The 27,176-nt window shown below is 30.2% G+C and overlaps 1 protein-coding gene across 4 annotated transcripts in view; it reads right to left on the bottom strand.

The window, feature by feature from the left end:
- Positions 1–27,176, bottom strand: part of LOC100210139 (synaptotagmin-2) — a 41,145-nt gene that overhangs the window by 8,428 nt on the left and 5,541 nt on the right. For 2 of the 4 annotated variants that reach the window (XM_065818430.1, XM_065818431.1), the window contains exon 2: positions 11,522–12,494. In XM_065818430.1, the coding sequence (XP_065674502.1) occupies positions 11,522–12,494 (973 nt within the window). Of the gene's footprint in view, positions 1–11,521; positions 12,495–17,485; positions 18,559–22,495; positions 22,550–27,176 lie in introns of those variants that run through there. The other 2 variants (XM_065818433.1, XM_065818432.1) reach the window with 2 other exon arrangements.

The raw sequence follows: 27,176 nt of genomic DNA, 5'->3' as shown, positions 1-27,176 counted from the left end.
GTAGATCATCAGAAAAATTTTCAATTTCTGGACTTCATTTTCAAGATAATTGCAGCAATTTTCAATAGGGTTGAGGTTGAGTGAATTACCAGATCAGGGACCAATGACCACAATCCCATTTTCATGTAACTAATTGGTTACAAGCTTGACCTGGTCACATGATGCTCTATCATGTTGACATTTGTAGGGGAGCAGTCAATTCGACTGGCTAACACATGAAATTGACAGTCAATTATTTTTATGGATGGTCAAAATTTTTGCTTTTTTCTTTGTTTAAATTTTCATCTGTGTTCTTCATGATTGAAACTAAACACACACAAAAAACTTTTTTTTGTTTGTTAGCTTTTAATGCTTAAAAATTACCAAACTCATATTCTTTTTAAAATAATAATTTCAAACAAAATCAATGCATTTTTTAAATTTAAACATGCTAATAACGTTCCAATTACCTGCTAAAGTTAATTTGTTTAAAATAACGCCGACGCGTACAGATTTTCCTTCAATAAAAAAAAGAAGTTTGATAATATCCAAGTAATTTAACGTTGAATTTTTTTCTTTTTTTAATATCAAAACAATTTTTTCATACAATATTAAAAAAAATTAAACTGAATACTTAATACTATAAAAATAGTTTTATGAATGTTATCGAAAAATGTTTGTCTTTATTCGCCTCCATTAAGATGGATTGACGTTTGATAATTTTATTGCAATTCAATAAAAAAAAAAAATTAGTAAACTTTTGAGAAAATAAATAAAAAGATTTAAAAAAAAAAAAAAGTAAGTAGATTGAAAAAATGTTCTTTTTATATTATCATATTGTAAAATAATATTATATATTATATTATTAATATTAAATAATATTTAATATTATATTATATACTATAAAAATAGTATATTAAATATTTTTATTAAAACAATTATAAACATTTATAAAAAAAAAGAGATTTTAGTTAAATAAAAGTAATTAAAATAAGCAACAAAAAAAAGAAGAAAAAAAAAGAAAAAAGAAATAGATTATATCATAAGTTCTTCAAACAAAAATGATATAGTATACGCCATATTCCTCAATGAAGCAAATTAAAGTAGCATATTGTATACAAATACAATAAAATTTATATAAAATTTAAATGATTTTATGAAATTTTAGTATATGCATTTTCCAAATTACATCATGATTATTTGTAAAACCTTGTTTTTCAATGATCTGATTTTTTTAAAAAACCAATCAACAAAATCAAAAAATCGCCCACCTCGTTGCTATGTTTTGTGTGAAATTTTTTTCGCTGACCTTTAACAGTTTGAGGTCGGCAATTTATTGCTGACCTTATCTTTGCTGATTCCGAGGATTGATATATATATGTGTGTGTCCAAAAAAAATTTTTTTTTCAGATTTGATTGCATAGTTGTTTATTTTGTGCCATTTGACATAGTAATTAACTGTGCAAAAAATCTTTCCAATCAGATAATGTTTAGGGGGTGCTCAATGACCATAAAGTTTTACAAAAAATGTGAAAAACATGGAAAAAGTAACAAAGTTCCACAAATTTCTAAAACCCGGTTAATTAGATTTTTCAGATTTGATCAGTTTTAATTATCTCTAAATATTAAATTCTGAATACAAATTACAATCCACATCCACTTTAGACTGGTTTATTAGCAGAGAAATTAATGAAATAAAATACTGCAATACGACTAAAGTTCTGCGGTTTTTGTTGTATCAGAATTTTTCCAAAATAAAACACTAGGATTTTTGACTCTTTGTCATTGATTAAAATATGAATTATAAACAAAAAAACATATGAGCAATTAACATTTAATTATCGTAATGTTATAGTTCGTGCAATGTTAATGCTAGCGAGGACTATAACTCTTCAGAGTACACTTTCTGGCATCTGGCACTCGCTTTCTGTGATCCTCAACCACCTGAATTAACCTCTGCATTTCAGATTCATTCCTTGTAATCGATTCATTAAACATCGACATTAAAGCCACAGATCGTTCGGCAGCATCATTTACTACTTTCAATGAATATACTAAATTTTTTCCTTCTTGGTATTCTGGGGAATCATTCCAGGTAGCTGGATCGTTGTTGAACAGAAAATCAATACCAACCTTCATTGACCGCAACGCACTTGCTGAAACTGATGTCACCAGCATGTCCAGAGATTTCTTCTCTAGACTTTCAATGTTCTTTAATTTGATCAACCTTTCAGACCAGTTCTCACCGTGAAATTTCATGTTGGAAATCATTTTTCGCTTCTCTTCCGTTTGAAGTTTGTTTGAAAACAAAGCTAGTGGGACCAATTCTGGTGAAAGGTACCACAAATGGTTTTAAAAGTTCTTGACTGCTGCTTCGGAAATCGTTTTATTCACAACTGCAAACTGCTTAAGTTGCTGAAACAGAAACAAGTCATTAACTGGAGCATCGCTGGCATTTGTGCATGATATCCAAGATTTTACATAAACCAGACTAGCAAATAAGCAAAATTCACAGAGATTTTTTTCCTCTTTTGTGGTCAACTTGAACTCTTCACGAAATAAATAAATCTTAAAACAATAAATAACCTTGGCCATCCAGCGAGCCATGTGATAAGCACCAGGGATCTTGAAATGATAATTTTTCTCTTCTTGATCAGGCAGTTTTCCAAGTATTAACAGACAGAGATCCATGATTTCTTTGTAGTCATCCCTTGGCATTTTAACATGCAGGTTTTCTTTGAGGAATGCAATCACTTCATTTTGTAGTTCTTGCACCAGGGGTATTTTCATTCGAATGTCATCCAGAGGTTTAAAATTTCCTTGATTAACTTTGGGCCAATATTGCTGAAATCTCTGGAAAAGAGGTATGTTGGGACCAGATGATGGTCCAAATAGTGATCCAAACACTCCTGCTACTATGATCTCATGAACATGGTGTCTGCAAGCGAAATATAACAAATTTCTACCTATATGTTTCTCTAGAACTACACATGCACCATTTTTGGAGCCAGTGTTAGAGGCTGTAGTATCAAAACTCATTCCAAATAACTGCTTTTGCTTGGGCTTCTCCAGTTCCAGCTGATAGTTTTGCTATTCCAAGTATTTTGTCAACATTGTGACCTGTCACACCTACAGATAGCCGGTCAACACGATACATTGTCGTTTTGGAGTACTTGCTAAACTTGATTCAGCTGACCCTGAAGAACTTGCTTTACTGACTTGTTGTCTGTAATAAACAGGGATTTCTATCTCAAAATCTCTATCAACCATTTTGTCATTATCAACAGCATCGTTATCGTTGTCATCACTATAACTTTCGTCATGTAAAGGTTCAATAACAGGAACTATTGCACTCGCACCAGATTGTCTTTGCTCTTCTTTTAGCTTTCGTTCTCTCTCTGCTTGTTTCCTTGCTTCATTTCTTTCTTTTAATTTTGAAAGTTCTTTGTCCTCTCCAAACATCACCATTTTTCTCTGACATCTCTGATCCAATAAAAATTCTTTATCTTCTTCAATTCTGATCATGGTTTCAGCATCCTTGTGGGCAATGTCAAAAAGTAGGCCAATGGTGTCTGTAAATGATTTCTCTTTTGATTTCTGAGAATCTGGATTTTTTTTTTTTTATTAATTTAAATTCCTGGACTAAAGTTTTCAACTTTAAGACTACATTCGGATAAAATGCTGTCGGAATACGGGCTTTATTCCGAATAATAATCAGTTCATCAACAGTTGTTTTAAGACTTTCAGGCACTGACTTTTTGGTTGAATTAAGATGATAAAAAAATGTTTTTAAAACATCAGATGTTAAGGGAAGAACTTTATCTGGAAGATTTGGCTCTGGTTGTCCAATTAAAAAGATTTTGGTTTGAAGTCGTGTAGAGATAGCAACACGAGATGATGCTGCCATTTCAATGATAACTGAAATATTATGAGAAAATCAAAACTCAATACCATATTATACAAACTTATCATTCAGTTGTTGGTTTATGCAGCTGCAGCAATATATTATAATAATTATTACTAAGGAAATTAAATAAATATTTTCAAATTAGAAATTATTATTATCTGCACTTAATAACAAACAATACACTACCAGACTACCATGCTAGTTTTCTGTAATAGGTTACTAAGGTTAGGTACTATCAAAATATTAATACATTTGTTGTCAAACTGAAATTCCAAATAAAAATAATATTTATACTTGTAAACCTTTTTATTCTGTTTGAACAAATTCTAAATTGAGTTAAATAATAGTATTAAAATTATGAATACAAATTTTAACAAAATGATATAAACACTAGCAGACATTTTTTAGTCTGGTGCCCTGATGACAGTTAATCTGCTGCACTTTAATTAATCTATATAGCACGCAATCAGACAATATTTCAGTGGAAAAAATCTAACTAACCAGGTTCTAGAAATTTTTGGAACTTTGGAACTTTTTACACGTTTTTGACATTTTTCGTAAAACTTTATGGTCATTGAGCACCCCCTAAACATTATCTGATTGGAAAGATTTTTTCCACAGTCAATTACTATGTCAAATGGCACAAAATAAACAACTATGCATTCAAATCCGAGAAAAATTTTTTTTTCCTGTGGTCACATGAACAGCCCTAATATATATATATATATATATATATATATATATATATATATATATATATAGATATATATATAGGGTTGTCTGATAAGTTCTTGCCTTTTTTTTAAATTAAAAAATTTGCGATCGAAATTAAATTTTTTAGTGTAATGTTTTGTGTTATTCAAAAGAGAATTGTTCGCTCTATAAGAAAGTCTATTTGGTTTTTTTGTTTTGATTTAATTTTGAGAGCATTTAAATGGAGTGTCAAGTCGACAAAAACAAGCATTTTTGACACCACCTTCTTTTTGCATTTAACTGAGGTGCCAAAGCCACGGAAGCTGCTAGAGAGATTTGTGCCGTATACGGAAAGGGTGCCATAGCTGAAAGAACTGCTCGATATACATAAGCAAAGATTTCTTTATCGCATTGTCACTGGTGACAAAAAATGGTGTCTCAACATCAACATGAAGCAGCGCAAAGAATGGTTAAGCCTACACAACAAGCGAACCCGCGAGATAAGCAAGCTCTTCATCCACGGACGACAATGTTGTGTGTATGGTGGGACTGGGAAGGCATTATCTACTGGGAATTGCTTGATGGCAACCAAACAGTCAATGCGGAACTTTATGTTCTACAGATGCAACGATTAAACAACGCTATCCAGCAAAACCGACCTGATAGGCAATAAAGCGTTCTTCTGCAACACGACAATGCCCATCCCCACATTGCCATTATGACCAAGGAAGCGATTCAAACGCTTAGTTGGAAAGTGCTGCCACATCCTCCATACTCTCCAGACTTAGTGCCATCGGATTTCCACCTCTTACGATCTCTTTCAAACGCTTTGCGAGGTGTTTCGTTCAATAATGACGTCGAATTACGGGCATGGTTAAAAGAATTTTTCGAATCGAGGCCGGGTGATTTCTACCGAAGAGGAATCGAAAAACTTGTTGAACGTTGGGAGCAAGTTGTAACAAACAACGGAGAATACATTACTGATTAAATTGTTGTTATTTTATGTTAAAAAATAAAGTTATATCAAATTTAGAAGAACCGCAAGAACTTATCGGACAACCCAATATATAAATATATAAACATATATATATACATATATATATATATATATATATATATATATATATATATATATATATATATATATATATATATATATATATATATATATATATATATATATATATATATATATATATATATATATATATATATATACAACCCGTAGATGTTGTCCGAAAGTTTTTTCCATATTTTGTTGACAAAAAGTAAAAATTAAAAGGCAAGACCGGAATTTTTTTTTATTAATTGATAGACTGCCTGCCCCAACCAAACCCTCAGTCGATGTAGCAACACTCCCTTGCGGGTCAGGCTAAAAGATAGTAGATGTAGCAGCACTCCCTTGCGGGTCAGGCTATTTGTCAGTCGATGTAGCAGCACTCCCTTGCGAGTCAGGCTATTTGTCAGTCGATGTAGCAGCACTTCCTTGCGAGTCAGGCTATAAGATAGTCGATGTAGCAACACTCCGCGCATGATTTACAGTAAAAAAAAAATAAAAACATTTTATTAAAAAAATTAAAAATAAAAACATTTTATTAAAAAAAATAAAAATAAAAACATTGTTTATATTGTTAAAAACATTCAGAATGTTTTTAAAACGTTCTGGTCAATTAAATTTGCATTTTTGTGGTTTTTTTAAAAAACGATTTATTTGTAATTAAATTAATGGTTTTTACTTTCGTCCAACACGCAAATGTTGGACGAAAGTCAAAAGTAATTAAAAGTAACGTATGTGTTGGCGTAAGAATCACTTTTTTCCTTCCGCTCTTCCCAAAGACAACAAACTATAGATCTATATATATATATATATATATATATATATATATATATATATATATATATATATATATATATATATATATATATATATATGCGTATATGAGTCAAGTTGTCTTTAAACTTAAACCATGCCCAAAGTAACCAAAAATATTAAACATAAAAAACTATCTAACTAACTGTTTTGTATCTTTTGTAATATTTGTTGTCTTTGAAATAACTTTCTATCAGTTGAATCTTACCTTTTGCAAAACTCACCAGACTTGTGAGACGCTACTCTTTGTGAGACAAATTTAAATTCGGCTGTTTCTTCTTCAGATCTCAGTATTTTTGGGTGCTATCTTTTGATTCGCTAAAACTCCAATAGTCACATGATTGGCTTGGGGGTATACTTACGCATCAGTTCACCTATTTGTGGAGAAATCAGGTTTGAATCCTTTGACCATTCGTTTGTGTGCTTCCGCTTAGCACCATTTCACTCAATCACCTTTCTCTTTGTTCTTTATCGTTCTCCTTCTTCTCAAGACTGCACTCTTTTAGATGAAATTTCTGACCAAATTGACCATGCCACTCAATTTGGTCAGAAATTTCATCTAAAAGTTTAATTTATGACTGGTTTTCCAGACAACCCTGATCCACTTACCTTCACTCTTTGATTTGTGTCTTTGTTCTGTCCTTTGCTTGTGTTCAGTTCAGGTGGTTCCAACCATTTCCAACCATGATCTCTATATATATCTTTCATAATATACTTCTTCTTTAGACTTATCATACTACTTACTACTACCCTAAAGCTGACTGGTGATTCTTCTCATGATTTTCTTCATGACAGTCCTTGGGCATCTTTTCTTTCTCCACCGATAAATAGGCCTCCTATCTAACCTCCTAGATCCAGGCAGGTATAGAAGCTTTTATTACTTTTTGTCAGTTCCAAGTCAAGTCTTGTTTTGCTTAATGGTTTTTATCTTCTTGTGCAGCTGCTATATCTATAAATAATCATTATTTAATATTTTCAAAAGAACAACTCTCTTAAGAACAAAAACTATTTATTATTGCAAGAAATCAATGTAAAAAGGTCCTGTCAGACACTAAACTTCACTATTCCCAGTATTCACTAAAACTTGTATCTTATCTTAGAAGTTAGGCTCTAGAGACTTTTGGGAAATTTTCAACAGCGTCATTAACAAAGGTACAGATAACATTTCATCTCTAATTCATGGGACTGATCTTATCACTTCTCACAATGATAACGCAGAACTTTTTGCAAAGAATTTTCTTTTAATTCAACTCTTTAATTTTATGGCCATTACTTTCTTGTCATTCCAGTTAAACAGGTTAACCCATTGTTAGATATTCAAATTACTCCAGGTTCCGCTGGTAAAGTCATACTTCAATTAAACTCTTCTATGGCATGTGGTCATAGTTGTCATTCCTGTCATAGTCTTACATAAGTGTTTTCCAGAACTCTCTTCAATTCTCTATAAACTATTTAATAAGTGCTTGACTGAATCTTGTTTTCCTGCCTGCTGGAAAATAGCATCTGGAAATTGCAGACTCTGGAGAACATTCTGACCCCTCCAACTATTGTCTAATCAGTCTTCTTTCTATTATTAGCAAAGTCTTTCAATCTTTGATCAACAAATTTCTAACATCTTATTTTGAGACTAATAACTTACTTTCTGACAATTAATACGACTTTCAATCTTCTTGTTCTACAGCTGACTTGCTAACTGCTGTGACTGAAAGATTCTATGGTTCATTAGATGGAAGAGGGAAGGTAAAGCTAATGCTATTGACACAGAGCATTAGCCCTTGGCTCTATGCTCTGGTTTTCTCCATAAGAATGCTTCATATGGTATCTGGGCAAGTTTTTAAGATTATTCAATTATTTCTTTCTTATCGCTTTATTAAAGTTATCTTCCAAGACCTACACTCTTCATTTTTACTAACTTTTGGGGTACCTCAAGGTTCTATCTACCTTTGGTCCTGTTTTGTTTCTTATCTACATTAATAACCTTCCTGAGAATTTTACATCTGTGGCTCTTTTTGCTAATGACTCAACTTCATACTCCTGTCTTTACAAGAAATCTTCTTTTTTTTATTGCTTACAACAAGTATTGAATCTGATCTCACTTCTGTAACAGCATGGGGTTTGCTGTGGCTTGTGAATTTTAACTCCAACAAAGCTTAGTTACTTACTGTAAACAACTATCACAATACTGTCAACATTTCTATATTGTTGAATGTCAGGCTTATATCTCTGCCTGAGATCTACTCTATATATCTGGCCCTGGCTTTATATCTTTACTTTTTCCAAGTCTGTAATATCCAGAAGCTCTAAACATGTTTGTTGACTTATGATCTGCTATAAGAAAAAAATTAATGAGATTTAATGACTTGAAACTTATTGTTTTTAAGCCCAGAGTCCTTGCCGCCATTATACTTAAGGACTCCGGGTTCAAAAAATGATTGTTCCTCTAACCTAAAAGTTTTAATTTTTTTCCTATCAGTAGTCCATAAACTTATTTATATTTTTAGAGCTCCTGGATACCAAAAACTAGAATAAAGTAATCTTTTTGTGACTTTCAAATCCGGAGTCCTTTTTGGGACTCTGCATCCCTGCTGTTGTCATATTTGCGCTGGTTCTTCTAATGATGGCCTTTCTCTTTCAAACAAGGTCCAAAAATGCATTGTAAATATAGCTGTACCTGCTTTATCTGCCAAGCTTGAGCCTCCTCCATCGTCCTAAAGTTCGATTTTTTCTCTCTTTTTTACCATTACATTATGTAACTTTTTACATTCTTTCATCTTACTTAACTGATTTCAACCCATTCCCCATATTATATCAGGCCTTGTTTTAAAGTGTAAAATAGCGTGCCATTTACGTACGCGTTAAGCCATTTAACAAAAGTTGTAAGCCATTTCACTCAAGCCACTTTTTTATTTAAAAGAAAAATTAACATATTTTAATGAGTTAATTTTTATATATTTTATTATGATAGTAAAAAATGTAATACTAAATTTAATTTACTTAATGCGGTAGTGATAGAGCACTCTCCTTATAAGCAAGAAGTTCCGAATTTGATCCCCACCACATCCCTGGTAGTACCATGCCAACTTGTTTCTCCATGCAGCGGCCTTGTTCTCCAAGGATTGTGTTTTGAAGTTATAGAGTTGATAGAGGGTTGAAACCACAACTAAAAGTAGCCTCCTTGTAGTGGCTTTCATGGCCTTGAGGAGGTTAATTGAAATTTAAAAAAAAAAATTTTATATTAAAAAACAAAAAAAAATTGAAACTAAATAGACATTCCACAATATGTACATTTACAAAATAACACTTTGTAATAACAGATTTGTTTTTCTTAATTAGTAAATTAAACTTGTTTTGCAGTAATTTATTTTACTGAAGTAGTTTTAAAAAGTTAATGCTTACTTAAAAAGTTTAAAAAAAATAAAGATAATTTTATGACATCAAAATCACGGCGAGCTGATGTACAAGGCCTGTTATATTATATATCAATGACTATATTATGCTCAACCCATTCCCCATATTATGTTATATCTCAATGATTATATCATATATATATATAATTAGCCACAAATAAGTGTTATTTATTATATCTAAGAAAAACAAATCTTTATTTAAAAATAATGATGCTATGTTGTTATTTTTTAATTTTGTAATTGGCATTATTTTGGTAAAGGAAAAAGTGAGGGCACTTAATTATAGTGAAAACAGCTTGGAGAATGCAGTCTTATATAAAACCCCCAATTATGGATAAAGGGAGGTGATAAGGAGATAAGAGAGATCTAGATAAAGATAAAGGGAGCTTGTTAATCTTGGATGGCAATCTTCCTAGTGGCAATATCACAATAATAAATACTCAATCTTGATCTGAAAAATATACAATACCAGAAAGGGCAATTAGTTATAAAAAATTGCTTTAAACTCTTCCATTATGTCATATTTGAACAAAGAGATTATATTATGGAAATGGGCTAAAATCACACAAGGCTGGAACAATGGACATTGAACTTAGTAAAAAAAATTATTTATTTCCTATCCTTACATTATTATTTAATGATAATTTTTATTCACAAGAATAACTTACTTATTAATTAAAATTAAAGAAAATATAGAAATAATAAATTTAAAAAGCAAGAATTTTTAATGTTAATTTTTATTTGGTGCATTAGTTAATAAATTTTGTTAATCAACATTAAAAATTTATTTAAGCAATTTTTATTCATATTTTGTTAATAATTAACAATGCAACATTTTTGTGATTTAATCAAATAATAATAAAGATTAAAACAAAACATAAAGCATTAAAATAAACCATTTTTGTTGGTTCATTGAAAACCACTCTCTGTTGGTTCATTGAGTTAAGATTGTTATCATTGAAAAGTATTGATCATTAAGATTGTACAATTATTTTTAAATATCATTGCATAATAGTCCACGAATATTAAAGTTGTTTCTTAAAATGCTCAAAAGTTTTTAAAATTTAAAAAAATCCTTTTAATCGATTATCATAACTTGATTATTTTATACTTCATTAAAGTTTCTGACAAAGTTAACAAGTTTTCGGTTCACACTCTGTATGTGAAATTTGGAACTTGAAATCCAGAAGCAGATTTAACTTTACCTAATTAAGCAGGTTTTGCCTAACAACAACCTAAAATAAACCATAGGACCAAAAAATGACTTAATGATATTGAAATATAATAACATATTGAAAAATACATCCTACTACTTTTATCAACTGCTATTTTTTTATTACTGATAAAGGAAACCAATTTTTATTTTTTTATTACTGATAAAGGAATCCAAAAAAAAGTGAAACTTTTAAAGTAAAAACTTTTCAGAGCTCAATAAGCCTCCATTTAAAAAAAAAGGTTTTAAAATAATTAATTTTTTTTTATTAAACTAAAACTAAATTTAAAAAAGACTTTTGAACCCTGATGATGATGATTGATGATGATGATGATGATGATGATGATGATGATGATGATGATGATGATGAAAAAATTCTTAGCTTTTAAATATCCTCCTTTTATATTTTGTGTGCAACATTTTAAAATAAAATAATAAATAAAAAAGAAAACCTGTGCAGAACATGACTTTATTCCAACACTTAAATCTGTTGAAACTTGGTTATAAATCTCATAATTTAATAGTGATATCCGCGTCTCACCATAAGCAATCTCCTTCTGGGATTTTTCAACCAATTTAACTGCAATATAAACTGTACGAGCTTCAAAGTCTCGATTTTGAGGCTTGGATAAAAAATGAAAAGTCTGATTGATATTCTGAAAATTTGCTTGCTCTATTACTTTAGATTGATATGCTACTTGTCTATCAGGCAAAAGAATAGTTTCGAAGCAAATTCCAATTATATTTTCACCTAAATGTGTTAAATTTAACAGTTCATTAAATGTTATTGAAAGTGTTTGCTTTGATATATCTTCATACTGTAAAGATAACTTTATTTTACCAAGTGAACCAGCCCCCTGGGTATATCTTCTCTCTGATGCATATATGTCTAAATTCAATTGATCTTGAAAAGATTCTGATGAAATATTTGATGAGGAAGATCTCAGTGAATTACTTTTATGAACTTTTGCATATAGTTTTGGCTGAATAGGTTCTTCTAAAAATGTTATTCTTTTTGAAACATCATCATCTTCCGATGCACTTAAAACACTAAAATAGTCAGATGTTGAAGAATTATCTGGTTGAACAGAATGTATTTGAATCTTTCCTGGGATCTCAAAATTATCAACATGTAGATTTAAACTTTCATGGGAATAAGCTTTTTGAGGTAAGCGAGTTGAATTTCGAAAATTTGGTAACTTTTGGACAGATTTTTTAAAAGACTCATTTCTTGTCTCTTTTTTTATTGGCTTTTTCCAGAAACAACAATAACAACATGAATTTGCTTTGCGAAAATATTTGAGAAGAGAAAAAGTAAGAACACTTAAAACACATAATGTCAGGGCTACAATCAAAACAACCTTATAGACTCCTTTTTCTTCATGATCAACTGCAACTGGCATAATTCTATTTTGGGCATAATTTCTAAAAAATTAAAAATTAAAAATAAATTCTAAGTAATGTAAAATCCAGGTTTTAAGTTAATAATGATAAATGTATATTGAATTAAATACTAATTTCAATATTAAGTAATTTTGTACTTAATATTGATTAAATATAGATTAAATAAATAGATACACTTAAGTCAAGAAGCCTAATGGGAAATTTACAGGATAATAGTTTACAAAATAAATTTATAGAAAATAACAATAACTAGACCTTGATTAAAAGTGCAAGAATTTAATTAAATGAATCAAATTAAAATTGAGTAGTTGTGACACAGCAGTAAATAAAAACACTTAAAAGTGTTTGCAAGAATTTATTTAAATGAATTAAATTAAAATTGAGCAGTTGTGACAACTGAAAGACACAACTATGCCAAATTTTTAATTTTTAAGAGTGTAGAACATATCAATAGTGTGCAGACCTTAAAATGTAAGTAGTAGTAGTAGTAGTAGTAGTAGTAGTAGTAGTAGTAGTAGTAGTAGTAGTAGTAGTAGTAGTAGTAGTAGTAGTAGTAGTAGTAGTAGTAGTAGTAGTAGTAGTAGTTGTAGTAGTAGTAGTAGTAGTAGTAGTAGTAGTAGTAGTAGTAGTAGTAGTAGTAGTAGTAGTAGTAGTAGTAGTAGTAGTAGTAGTATCTCAAAAACATTTTTTATATAAAAAAACAACACAAGTAGTTTTCATTACAATTTTTTTTACTTACATTGTTACTGTATTTTATAAGAAAATGTTTCTTTGAATAATTTTTCTGAATTATATTTTTCTTTTTTCTTTTTAACTTAATATGAAGTAATTGAAGAACATCTATTAAAATTTTTTGATAAACAATTAAATCTTCAAACAAAACGGTGTACCAAATAGAAGAATGAAAACAAATCTTTTTAATAATATCACTTAAAAATAATTAACTAAATTTTTTCGGAGGTAAAAAAATAATTAAAGTTGTTATAAAGACTTGCTCAAACTTGCTTGTTACAAAGACAAAAACCTTGGTTTTTGCAAATGTTTACCAATTTTAAAATTTTCTTCCAAAAATATCATACACTTTTTAGAAATATTATTATAGACAGATGCAGTTTTTAGAATAGACCATAGTTTAATTCTAACTAACTTTAAATTAAACTGGTCTATTTCTAAAAACTTTACCTGATAATAATAATATATCTATAAAATGTATGTTTGCAAGAAAATTTTAAAATTGTTACCTCTTTGGATCAAGAAAATTTACTAAACAAAAACCTGAATTAATTTCTAAATGCAGACATGAAAATAAGTACCTTTGTAAAAATTATATAAACAAATGAACAAAATTATATAAACAAATGAACAAAATTATCTTAATTAAAAAATTTTTTTTTACAAATAATTAAAACAAAAATTAATATAGTTTCTATAAATGCATTTTTTTCTTCTCCTGGTTTTACAACCTCCCTTGTCAAACTGCCAATCTTTGCCTGACCCCTTCCCCCTTTTAAAATGATGTTAGTTTTTTTACACCTTCCCCTAAAAAAATTTCTTCCGCCAATGGTTAAGACGATTAATTGGTTGCTGATTACCAATAGCATAGGCTAGTAGGTCAAATCACTTCTAATGAATAGGTACATGTTAAATATGTAATTTAAATCCTTAATATTATTATAGTATCCTTCAATTAATACATTAAACCTATTATTAGCCACAATCATCATTTGTCATCGGTACATCACTAGATCTTTCAGTATTGTTTACATTGCAATCCGAATAATGATTTTCTTATGAAAATAGAATCATATTTCCATACACATGGTGTAGTTGTAAACAAGTCAAACTGTGCAAAGATTAGTAATCTGCTCAATTGATGGTCCCTTATAAGTATAAGTGTTACTCCTTATGATATTTTTTTCATCAAATTAAAAAATTAAAATTATTAACATGGTCTAAAACCTCTTTCTGCCTCTTCAAAAAATGATTTTAGCATTAAATACTAAGCTTAAAGTAAGGCATGTAAAACTTTTCTTTCAGAAAATGTTATTATAAACAATTTTGTAGCAGAAGTTACATAATGTAATAGATAATTATGTAATCATTATAAAAAGGGCTTATTATTTAATTATTTGTGTAAAAAGATTAGAAAATTGAATTACTTGTGATAAGAACAACAACAATCTTATCTGCCCTACTAAGCCAAAAAGAGGAAAAATCTCCACTTTTTCTAAAAAACAAGTTATTAGTATCATTATATATACAATGTATGTATGTGCAGTACTCTATATGGGTCATTCCATGCCAAATGGACCAAATTTTTAGGATTTCAACATGGACCCCCACAGATTTTGATGAAGCTTAGTGGGTTTGTTAATATCAATGAGAAAAGCAGTTCCTGAAAATTTCAGCATAAAATCTTTTGTGGTTCATGAGACATGGTCATTTAAAATTTCTGATTTTTCCAAAAATAATACAGTAGCAAAAACATGATTTGTTCATACTTTGAAGCTCTATATTTTAAAAACAAAATTTCAGAAAACCTTCTAGTTTTTTTTATTGTTTACAATTCTAGACTTACTTTAATAAAACTTTGACATTGAATTCTTGAATGTCACATTTTTTCCATAATGGCTACCTAAAAAAACGAAAAAATTGTTTGCAAGTATAAAAAGTTGGTTTTTGATGAGTCAATATACAAAACCTGCAATTTAAGAAGTAAAAAGAAATATTTTTTTAGTTTCTATATATGGTAGGCTTCTAAATTTTTAGAAATTTACTGAGAAGATACAATTCAGTAAAAAATTATAGACCTCTAAAAATGGTTGCGGCTAAAACTTAGGAAAATGTGCCTCCACTTCAAACCACCGGTAACCTAGGATCAACACTGGTTATAATAAGATTTTTTTTTTCTTCTAATTTAGTAGACTTTATTACATTGATAAAAAAATAATAGTGGGTACTCATGGGGAAGTTACAAAATCAGAACAATGAAAATTGCTTAAAATGCATTAAAAACAATAAAAATAAAGTTATTGTTGTACTTTAGTTTGTATCATATATTGTAATACAAAGTATGTATGAATTTAAAACTAATAAGTTTTATATGAAAACATTAAAAACTAAATTTTAGTTTTTATATATGTATATTTAGTGGTGTGTTTGGGCATAAAGGCACTTCATACATCAGACATAAAACCAGACGTACCATGTAAGGAGAAGTGTTCAATTACAATTTTTTTCTAAGGTCTGGGGAAAAATGTGAATGTTAAAAAGTAAATGGACGGGGGAGGGGGCAGGAAAGAGCTAAGGCTATTTAAAAATTGAATTTAATTCAGGCTTAACTAAAGACTTATTTCTAGTACTGATTATGAAATACTTTTAAATTCATACATACTTTGTATTACAATATATGATACAAACTAAAGTACAACAATAACTTTATTTTTATTATTTTTAATGCATTTTGGGCAATTTTCATTGTTCTGATTTTGTAACTTCCCCATGAGTACCCACTATTATTTTTTTATCAATGTAATAAAGTCTACTAAATTAGAAGAAAAAAAAAATCTTATTATAACCAGTGTTGATCCTAGGTTACCGGTGGTTTGAAGTGGAGGCACATTTTCCTAAGTTTTAGCCGCAACCATTTTTAGAGGTCTATAATTTTTTACTGAATTGTATCTTCTCAGTAAATTTCTAAAAATTTAGAAGCCTACCATATATAGAAACTAAAAAAATATTTCTTTTTACTTCTTAAATTGCAGGTTTTGTATATTGACTCATCAAAAACCAACTTTTTATACTTGCAAACAATTTTTTCGTTTTTTAGGTAGCCATTATGGAAAAAATGTGACATTCAAGAATTCAATGTCAAAGTTTTATTAAAGTAAGTCTAGAATTGTAAACAATAAAAAAAACTAGAAGGTTTTCTGAAATTTTGTTTTTAAAATATAGAGCTTCAAAGTATGAACAAATCATGTTTTTGCTACTGTATTATTTTTGGAAAAATCAGAAATTTTAAATGACCATGTCTCATGAACCACAAAAGATTTTATGCTGAAATTTTCAGGAACTGCTTTTCTCATTGATATTAACAAACCCACTAAGCTTCATCAAAATCTGTGGGGGTCCATGTTGAAATCCTAAAAATTTTGGTCCATTTGGCATGGAATGACCCATATACACTATATACATAATGTATGCATGTACCCTTCATACTATGTGCAGTACCCTTCATACTATGTAGTATGAAGGGTACTACACATACTCACTAAGCCAAAAAGTCGTATAGTTGATTATCATCCCAAAAACTATTAAGAAAAAAAATTCATGTCCAACATAAGTCATAAATACTTAGTAAAACACTTAATATCCAACAATTATAAAGTGAGGAGATAAATCTTTTTGGTTTAGTAGGGCAGTTATGTCTAATAAGATTTTCTAACTTAAAATAAACAAGTAATATTAAAGTTAAAAAGTTGCAGAAAATACAAAAATCTTGTTTATATAAAAGAAACAACATTTAAAAAGCATCCAAACTTATGCAAGCACAGACACGAAAAAACTAAAGAAGTAATGATATTAATGATGATGATGTTGAAGATGATGAGGATGAACCTAGTTTTTTTTATATTATAAAAGAATTTATCTTGTTATTGTTACAATTTTTTAGTAAAATTTTAAACTTATATCTCAGAAAAATTTGTTTGAAGTTTTACTAATAGAATATAATAATTTTATAATCACTTCAGCTTTTTCAGTTTAAACCTTATTCTTTAATTTTAAAAATAATTAAAGTATTTTACTAAAAAATTTTTAAATTTTTTATTTTTATTTATTAATAATTTCTGTAATCATATTGATTTATAAAAAGATAATTATAAAAGAGGTTTATAGGTTAAAGGTTAAAAATGAGAATTATTTTGGTTTTTACATATATTTATTTTTAACAATAAAAACTAATTTCTTTTTTTTTATAAAACAATCTCAAGTATTGTTGATATAAAACTTACCAAGTTATGTTCAATCCAGAAGAATTTCAGGTTTCGTAATCAAGAAACATCAAACAACTATAACCATTGAACAACTTTTTTTAAATATCCTTTTATACAAATTTTTTTCAATAAATGGAACTTTTTAATCAATTTAATCAAAATATTAAAATCCAATTTTTAGAGATTTATTATGCTCTATTTGCTGGTCAGTTAGAAGAAAAGTTTCTGAATGACTTTTAACCATATTCAATGGAATGTAGCAAACTCAAGCTTAACAGTCTAGTAAACTTTAGAATTAAATTAAGTCTAGTTTCATTTAAACTTCTATGTTTTTTGTGTAAGCATTTTTATTTCTAAAATCTTCCACATTTCTTATTCCATAAAAAGAGCAATGTCAGTGCAAGCTAGGACTGTAATTGGAAAGGGTGTAAGAAATTTCACCATATAAATTGATTGTCTTATACTTCTTTTTGTATTAGCTCTTAAAGTAGTTTATTCTTTAACTAATTTTTTGTTTTTCATATATAATATAATAGTTAAACACTTTTACTTTCTATTTTATTATTATTAATATCAAACTACAACGACAAGTTGCGAGAAATGGTGATATAAAGTCTTTATTAAAGACCATTTATAGTAGTTGTAAATTTTTATATTATGTAAACTTATCATAATTGTTTTTTAAAATGTTAGTTGTTTTTGACTTTTGACAGTTAACTCCATTGTTTGACTATACTGTTTGAGAAATTGTACTGGACATCAGAATTGTTTTGTTATCTGGTCAGAAAGTTTTTTCTTGGGTTGAACTTGAGTAAAAGGTCTTTAGTTTTTTTAAATTCTATTTATTCCACTTTCATTTATTACCAACTTCTAGTTTAGTTGCACTTCTCTGGACTACCTCAATCGCTTGATGTTTTTTATTTTATTTGGATTCCATATGGTTTATATGATTCCATATGGATTCCGTACTCCAGATGTGGTCTCACTATTGACGTGTAGAACATCTTAAAAAATGGTAAATGTTAAATGGGCATCAATTATCAAAATTAGAATTTGAGAAAGAGTGGAACCGGCAAATCAAGTCTATAATAGTAACGTCAAATCGCGTATTGGGTCAGCTTAAAAACTCATTCAAAACCTTAAGGTTAAACTTTTGATTTAATTTAAAAATGTAAATTGCTTTACATTTGCTTTTATTTTGCAAACTGGTCAAATCGTTTTTGTCTTGGATGACTCCAATTATTTTTGAGTCATCTACTAAAAGAAAAGGACAGTTTGTTCCCGGCGGCAAATATCCAAGGGGCGCCAATTAGGGTTGCTGTCCAAGGCGATGTGACGGCTCTCGGCGGCCCTGGATTTGTGATGCCAAGTCTTTTATAAAAATTATAAGCAGTGCCGCGGGTAGTTGTTCGTAGCCCAAGTAAGGAGGGGGGTAGCCTAGCTATGGCAGTAATGGCCCGAGAACCGAGCTCTGAGGAATATCACTAAGCACGTGAAGCCAGTCTGATAAGATGTCTCCTAATACCGCGTGCTGTTTTTGATCTTTTATGAAGTTTATTATCGAGTTGAGCATCTTATTTACTATTCCGTATGCTAATAATTTTCTCAAACCAAGTCGTACTCTATTATACTAATATTTAGTATTACTACATATTAGTAAAAATTGTACTCATATTAGTTTAAACAATCAAGATATTCCGTCAAATATCTGGATATCTACATAACATGTCAGTTAAATATTGTTAAACATCTACATACATTTCCGTTAAATATCTGGATATCTACATAAACGATTAGTTTAAAAGAAAAACACCAAAAATTATACTGAGGAATGCAAGCAATTTTTTAAAATTTATTTCAAATACAATATGCTTATGATTTTATGTTATATAATTTAATCTAATCTAATTGGGGTATATTATAGAGTCCTATAATCAGCTTAATTTCCAGACCGTAGAATTGTATTTTAAAGTGAAGGTATTTTTACTGAAGACTTAACTCGACGCAAGAAATATTTTAGTTATTGTAAAGACATTTAGACAATAGAATATTGCTCAAGGAAATAGAAGAAAAAAAACTATTAGTACCAGCATATCTTTTGTTTAATTTTACTTATTAATTGGAAAACGTTTAGAATATTTATTGATTTAAAAACTTTGTAAAAGTTCTAGCTCTTTTGATCTATAATCATGTCCTAATTAGGAAATTTTTAAAATTTTATTTAATACAATTTGGTGCTGACTGAGCAAAAAGAATCCTATAGAAGTTCAAAAAGTGACCTTATAAAACTTTTTAAATTCTGTATAGAGGAAAAAAAAAATATCTGGAAATTTTTTTAAAATACAAGCATAAGTAGTTGTATTAAACAAAAATAGATTTACCTTTATTTCATTTCATTTAAAACCATAGATTGTTAAATATGAGATTTTTAAAAAAATTTCGATTTAAGTTTTACTAATTTGTCTTAAATACGTTGAGTGTGCAGTACTTGATCGATGCTATGCAGAAGTCTTTCAATATTATATCAACTGGAATGCCGCTTTTGGTAGCTTTTGCAACTAGATCAAACTATTCAAGCATGTTTGTAGGCATGATCTTCCCTTAACAAAGCCATGTTGATCATTAGATATTAAACTATTTGTTGAAAGATGTTCTACTATTTTGTCCTTTATGACGCTCTCCATTACTCTACAGACCACTGATATTATGTAAATGGGTCCGTAGTTTGAAACATCCAAAAGATTTCCATTGTTGTGAGTTGACGTAACATTAGCTAGTCTTCATAATTTCGGTATTTAACTCTATTAAACAACAATTTAAATATGAACAGAATTGAATTGGACAATGACTCAGATTAGTTAGATAGTGATGAACTCCATCAACACCACCTGATCCTCCATCAACACCACCTGATCCTCCATCAACGCCACCTGATCTATGTTTGTTTAGTTCTCTTAGTTTTTTTTCTTCCAATTTGAAAATATTTTCAGTTTTGTCATTACATTTGACATTGGTTTGAATTAGAAGTTCTGGAAACTTGTTTAAATTTTTTATGCAAAAAGACTCCTGAAACTTGAGCATTTCAGCAATTTTTTTATTTTTAATCAAATTTCCCTCATAATCCAACATTTGTTTTTTATTGATGTAAGAAAAAATCATTTTTGGGTCAATTTTGAGTTTGCAGACAATTTTTTTCCATGCCTAAAAACTATTTGTTTCAACTCCATTGCAACTTTCTTTTTTTCTCCATTGCGACTTTTTTGTTTCCAGGTATTTAAGCTGCTTGTTTGAAACCACTAACTTTTAATTTGAACCAGAGTTTTTGTTTTTGGTTAGATCTATTAGTTGTTAATTAAACCAGTATGGCTGTTTTTAGATGAAATTTGAGTTTTTATTTTTATAATGAACGTTTAACATCTAGTGTCGTATGTTTCGATGAAGTTTTTGTAGTTTGTTTCGATATCAATATTATTGTTGAGTTTATTTTTCTAGTCTGTATTTTCGAGAAATGAATATAGATCATCGTTATTACATCTTTTGTAGACACATTCTTTGATTGAGTATCTTTTTGTAGTATTGGTGTTTGTTAAATTGAAGTTGAATGTTAACGAGATATGTGCTTTACTAATATGACCTAAAGGAACTCCTGTTTTTAGCTCCCTGACTCTCTCATACTATATCTCCGTGAATATAAGGTCAAGAATATTTGTTGTTTCACAATCGCTTTTTTGAAAGGTTAATACATACACGCGTTGAAAAAGAAAGGCATTTTGAATAGCACCTACAAAACTTTCGAGTTGTTCATCTTTTTGTAATAAAGATGAAATACCATTTAAGTCCTAGACTATATTGGTAATGATAAAATCACCTGCGATAAGGGCTTTTTGATTTAAATCTTTTTCTGTATATAATTAAATTCCTACTTTTTTTAGTTAATGTTATTAAATCATAATAAAAGTTGAACAACACTAAATTTACAACATAAGTTATTCTTTTTATTAGCACTTTGCTTTCGGATTAGTTTTGGTTCTACTATTTTGCAGAATATGAAACTTCAAAAATGGGTGTCAAAATGGGTTGTTAAAAATGGGCTCTATCATAAGGCAGATATCAGAGATAACAAAAAAAGGATTAACTATTTTGTATTTCTAATTCAGTACTTTGAACATGTACTTTTGGATTTGAAAAATTTATGGAATTTTAATTTAAATCTTCAAACTTTTAATTTAAATCATTAAATTTTTGATGAAATAGTTTAAATATAATACTCAATAACTCTAGTCGTATTTCACTATGAGTTTTTTCTATTTCGTCAAAAAAAGATAAAATGGTAAAAAGTGGGTAATGTGAATCTAAGTCACATTACCCTCGTTTAGTGGGTAATGTGACTTAGATTCACATTACCCACTAAACGAGGTAATGTGGGTCTATTGAACACAACTCAAATCGATGCTCCTTAGACAACTTTAAAAACTATATATAAACTAATCTTAATATTGTTTGCTAAAAATGATGTCTAGTCATGATTTTAAAATGGTTTTCTTCAAAAAATAGATTGTTTTTCTATATATATTCTTGTCTCATTATCAGAAGTAGCTAAAAAGGCTTTGGTACCCACCCTATTTAAATCGGGGAAAAAAACTTTTTTTCCTAATTTAAATAGGGTGGGTATGGGGTATCTAAACCTTTTTAACTTTTAGAGATTTTTTTCCACACGTAATTTTTATTTGCTTTTTTGTTGAAACATTAAAGAAATTGAAATAGTTTTAGTGATAAGCTTAAACATAAAGCATAATAATATAAAATATTAATCATTAAAAATATTAAAGTGGATAAAAATAAATAAAAGGAACACTGCACATGCCTTTTTTTCTTTAATTATGCGCCTATGCAAGTGATTTAATTTGGTTTCTTGTTAGTTTTAAACTATTAGATTTGACTACTAGTTATTGAAGATTAGTTTATTGCTACGTTCAAGTACAACATTCAATGCATTTGAAGTTGAATTTGAAAACAAAACATGCTTACTTGTTTTAAACAGAATGTTGAGGCTGTTCTCCAGTATGGTAATTTAAAGTTCACCTATGTTTTAGAAAGAATTGTAAAAGCAAATTATTTATTACAGAACGCAAGTAGAATCAGTTAAAAAATTTGGGGAAGGAGAGGATTCTTAAGCTACTTCGAAAAGCAACATGTTTAAGACAAAGGAAAAAGACAGTCACAATAAGTTTTGTTCACCGCCTTCAAAAAAATGGAAACCGCAAGTTTAAAATTTTGGTTAACTGCACGCTCCAAATATCCGCAATATCCAAGCCTAACAACATTATTATTTCAAAAAAACATTAAATATGTATTCTTTTTTTTTCTTTTTTTTAAATAACATTTTTTTTTCATGGAAATAGTGCGAGCTGATTTTTCATAAAAATGAGAAATATTTGTAGGACTAACTAAGGTCAGGTTAAGTTATGTATGGTGAGGGGGTTGTTTCAAAAACTATTTATTGTCAACCATAGTTGACAATAAATATTTTTTTATTACTTTGATTTTTCTAAATCTCGCTTTATCTTTTGCTTTTTAAATTTAAATTTGAAAACTTCGCGACAACCCGGAGAGAAACTGCACAACTATTTTTGGCAATAGTGGTATCTTTGACAGACAATCAAAGAGAAGACGGTTAGGTATTTGGTGCAGCATGAGCAAATTTTTTTTAAGTTTTGATTTTGATTGAATTATTACTTTATCATCGTTATATGATAGCTTTCGTATTTTTAAATCAGTCAATATACCTGCACTCCATACATGTTGCTCAACGAGCAATAATTAAAAACTTGACAAAATTACTCAACCTGAGACATAATTTATAAACAAAACATTTTTGCAATTAGAATTTTTTAGATAAAACTTAAGTTAATAAAATGGAAATACAAAAAGAAATACTTTATAAAAAGTTTATATTCAATGTTTGGTCACAATAAAAACAGGGCCATAAAATATTTTTAATCGTAGTTTCATCATGTTACCCACGTAAATATAATTTAAAGTCGGGTTTTAAAAAATTTGGCGATTATTACCGTTTTTGATGTACTTTTTAAACACTTCATCATCAAATTAGAGAACTTTTCTATGATTTTCAAGTCTATATTTTTATGTGAACCTTATTCAGCATAAGTTCTCTATTATAATCGTTAGTAAAATTTTACAATATCTTATTAAATATATTGTTTAAAGATTGCTAACAGTGTATTTCAATTTTACTACGCAGCAGGGTTGTATCCAATTCTACTCCGCAGGGTTATGGAAGATGATTTTCAGATTCTTGTTGATACTAGAGATGGTGATGATATAGATTGATACTAGAGGTTGATACTAGAGGTTGATACTAGAGGTTGATACTAGAGATGGTGTTGATATAGAGATGGTAGACTTGTTGATATTAGAGATGGTGTCTCGATAAAAATACTCATCTTGGGCAGATGTTAAATGCACCCAGCTACTGTCTTGTAGAAGGCCTCCTAGGCAAAGACTTAAGGGGTAAACAGATTCTATCTATTGACCAGCCTCGCACCCCTTCTTCATCTATGAGGCTGGCGCAGATGTATTTTTAATACATTGTTTCCAGTTTAGGATGTTGAATGCTGGATCTTCTTGACTCAATGCATGGGTTTGCTTGTGTCACTGTTTTTATGACTAGGCAACTCATTCTATTATCACCTTATGAGGGTATAGCTCTAAAACTCAGTTTTATGGTTCTGAGGCCGGCTGGTAGTCAGGTTTCCCGAACTCTGTGTTAGCTCTCAGAGAGGCTGATTCCATAAACAGCAGAAAAATATCAAAGTATTAACAGTGCCATGTTGCGCATGGATGGTGTCCCTGTTTGTACTTTTGGTGTGCATTGGGGAGGCCACATTTGGAGCCCTTTGTTACGGCTTAGGGTTTATTAGTAGTAATGAGGCAATTGCTTGGGCTATTAAACGGTGTTCTGAGTACTATCTATGCTTTGAGTCAAGTTCTTCAATCTAATTTAAAAATGAATAAAGTACCAAAAAATATAAAACACAAAAAACCATCATCATCACCAAGTTCTCTAAACGTATCATTCACTAATATTCGTGGTCTTCGAAGTAACTTTTCTTCTGTTGAGTCTTATGTCTTGAAAAGTTCACCAGACCTACTTGCTCTTTGTGAGACTAATTTGAGTTCGGCTGTCTCATCTTGTGATCTTAGTGTTGATGGTTATCTTCCTCTGATTCGTAAAGACTCCAATAGTCACATGCTTGGCCTGGGCATTTACATTCGTAAGAATTCACCTGTTGGTCGTGAAACTAGGTTTGAATCCACAGACTATTCTTTCATGTGCTTTCGTTTAGCACCACTTCACTCTATTGCCTTTCTCTTTGTTCTATATCGTTCTCCTTCATCTCAAGACTGCATTCTTTTTGATGTTATTTCTGATCATATTGACCGAGCCCTCTCTCTTTATCCATCAGCTAATATAGTTGTTGTCGGTGACTTTAATGCTCACCACTCTGAATGGCTTGGCTCTAGTGTCAGTGACTCTGCAGGCATTAAAGCCCACAACTTTTGCCTTTCTCAATCCCTAACTCAAATAGTCAACTTTCCAACTCGCTTTCCTGACAACCCTAATTCATCACCTGAATACCCCTATTATCGAACCTCTTACAACTACAGTAAAGCTGACTGGGATTCTTTCCGTGATTTTCTTCGTGATGGCCCTTGGGTAGAAATCTTTCAACTTCCTGTCGACAAATGTGCTTCTTACATAACTTTGTGGATTCAGGCTGGCATGGAATCTTTTATTCCCTCTCGACGATTCCAGGTCAAGCCTCAATCTCCTCCATGGTTTTCCTCACACTGTGCTGCTGCGATTGCCAATCGAAACCGTTACTTCCATATTTATCAGCAAAACAATTCTCCAGAAAACAGACGTCTGTTTATTACTGCTAGAAACAACTGTAAAAAGGTTTTGTCTAACGCCAAAACTCGCTATTCTCAGGTCATGAAATCTCGTATCTCATCTCAAAAATTAGGCTCTCGTGACTTCTGGAGAATCTTTAATAATACCAATAATAAGGGCAAATCTATAATTCCACCTCTCTTGTATGGTTCAGACTTTGTCACCTCACCTAAAGACAAAGCCGAATTGTTTGCTAAAAACTTTTCATCAATATCATCTCTTGATTCCACTAATTGCGTTCTACCTGATATTGCCAACAAACAGGTTTATCCATTGCTTGACATTCACATAACTCCAGCATCTGTATCTAAAGTGATTTCCTGCCTTGACTCTTCTACAGCTTGTGGCCCAGACAACATACCTGTTATTGTCTTGCAGAAGTGTTCTCCTGAGCTGTCGCCTATACTCTCAAAACCATTCAACAAGTGCTTATCAGAGTCTTGTTTTCCAGCCTGCTGGAAAGCCGCATGTGTTATCCCTATCTTCAAAAATTCTGGGGAGCGATCTGATTCGTCTAACTACCGTCCCATAAGTCTTCTTCCTATCATAAGCAAGGTTTTTGAGTCTTTAATTAACAAACACTTAATTTCTCATTTTGAATCTAATAACTTACTTTCTGACCATCAATATGGATTTTGATCTTCTCGTTCTACAGCTGATTTGCTAACAGTAATAACTGACAGGTTTTATCGTGCATTAGATGGTGGAGAGGTTAAGGCCATCGCTCTTGACATTTCATTAGCTTTTGATAAAGTTTGGCATGCTGGTCTTCTCCATAAGCTTTCTTCTTATGGTGTATCTGGCAACATCTTTAGGATCATTGAATCCTTCCTTTCCAATCGTAGCATAAAAGTTGTCCTCGATGGACAACACTCTTCTTCTTATTCTGTAACTTCAGGGGTTCCTCAAGGTTCTATCCTTGGCCCTATACTCTTTTTAATTTACATTAACAATCTTCCAGATATTCTCCCATCTAAGGTTGCATTGTTTGCTGATGATACTACCATTTATTCTTGTCGTGATAAGAAACCAACACCCTCTGATTGCTTGGAGGGGGCATTTGAGCTTGAAAAGGATCTCACTTCTGCTACAGCATGGGGCTCACAGTGGCTGGTGAACTTTAATTCAGATAAAACTCAATTTTTTCCAGCCAATCGTTATCGCAATAATTTAGATCTTCCTATATTTATGAACGGTGATGTACTCGATGAGTCACCTACTCTTCATCTTCTAGGATTAACTCTTACTTCCAATCTTTCTTGGAAACCATATATCAAATCGGTTGCAAAATTAGCATCTGCTAAGGTTGCATCTCTTTATCGAGCTCGCCACTTTCTTACTCTGGATTCTATTCTCTATCTCTATAAATCTCAAATCCGGCCTTGTATGGAATACTGTTGCCATATCTGGGGCGGTTCTTCTAATGATGCCCTTTCTTTTTTAGACAAAGTGCAAAAACGCATTGTAAACATAGTTGGACCTGCTCTTGCAGCCAACTTCCAACCATTGTCACATCGTCGTAATGTTGCTTCTCTTTCTCTTTTCTACAAATACTATAATGGGCACTGCTCTAAAGAGCTAGTGTCTCTTGTGCCATCTACTAAAATTCATTCTCGTTTTACTCGTCATTCAATTAAGTGTCATCCTTTTTCTGTGACTGTTCCTAAGTGCTCAAAAAACGCTTATTTGTCTAGTTTTTTTCGTCGAACATCAGTTCTTTGGAATTTGCTTCCT

This window comes from Hydra vulgaris, chromosome 14, assembly GCF_038396675.1.
Source record: "Hydra vulgaris chromosome 14, alternate assembly HydraT2T_AEP".
NCBI classification, from domain to species: Eukaryota; Metazoa; Cnidaria; class Hydrozoa; order Anthoathecata; family Hydridae; genus Hydra; species Hydra vulgaris.
This window is presented reverse-complemented; position numbering and strand designations above follow the sequence as displayed.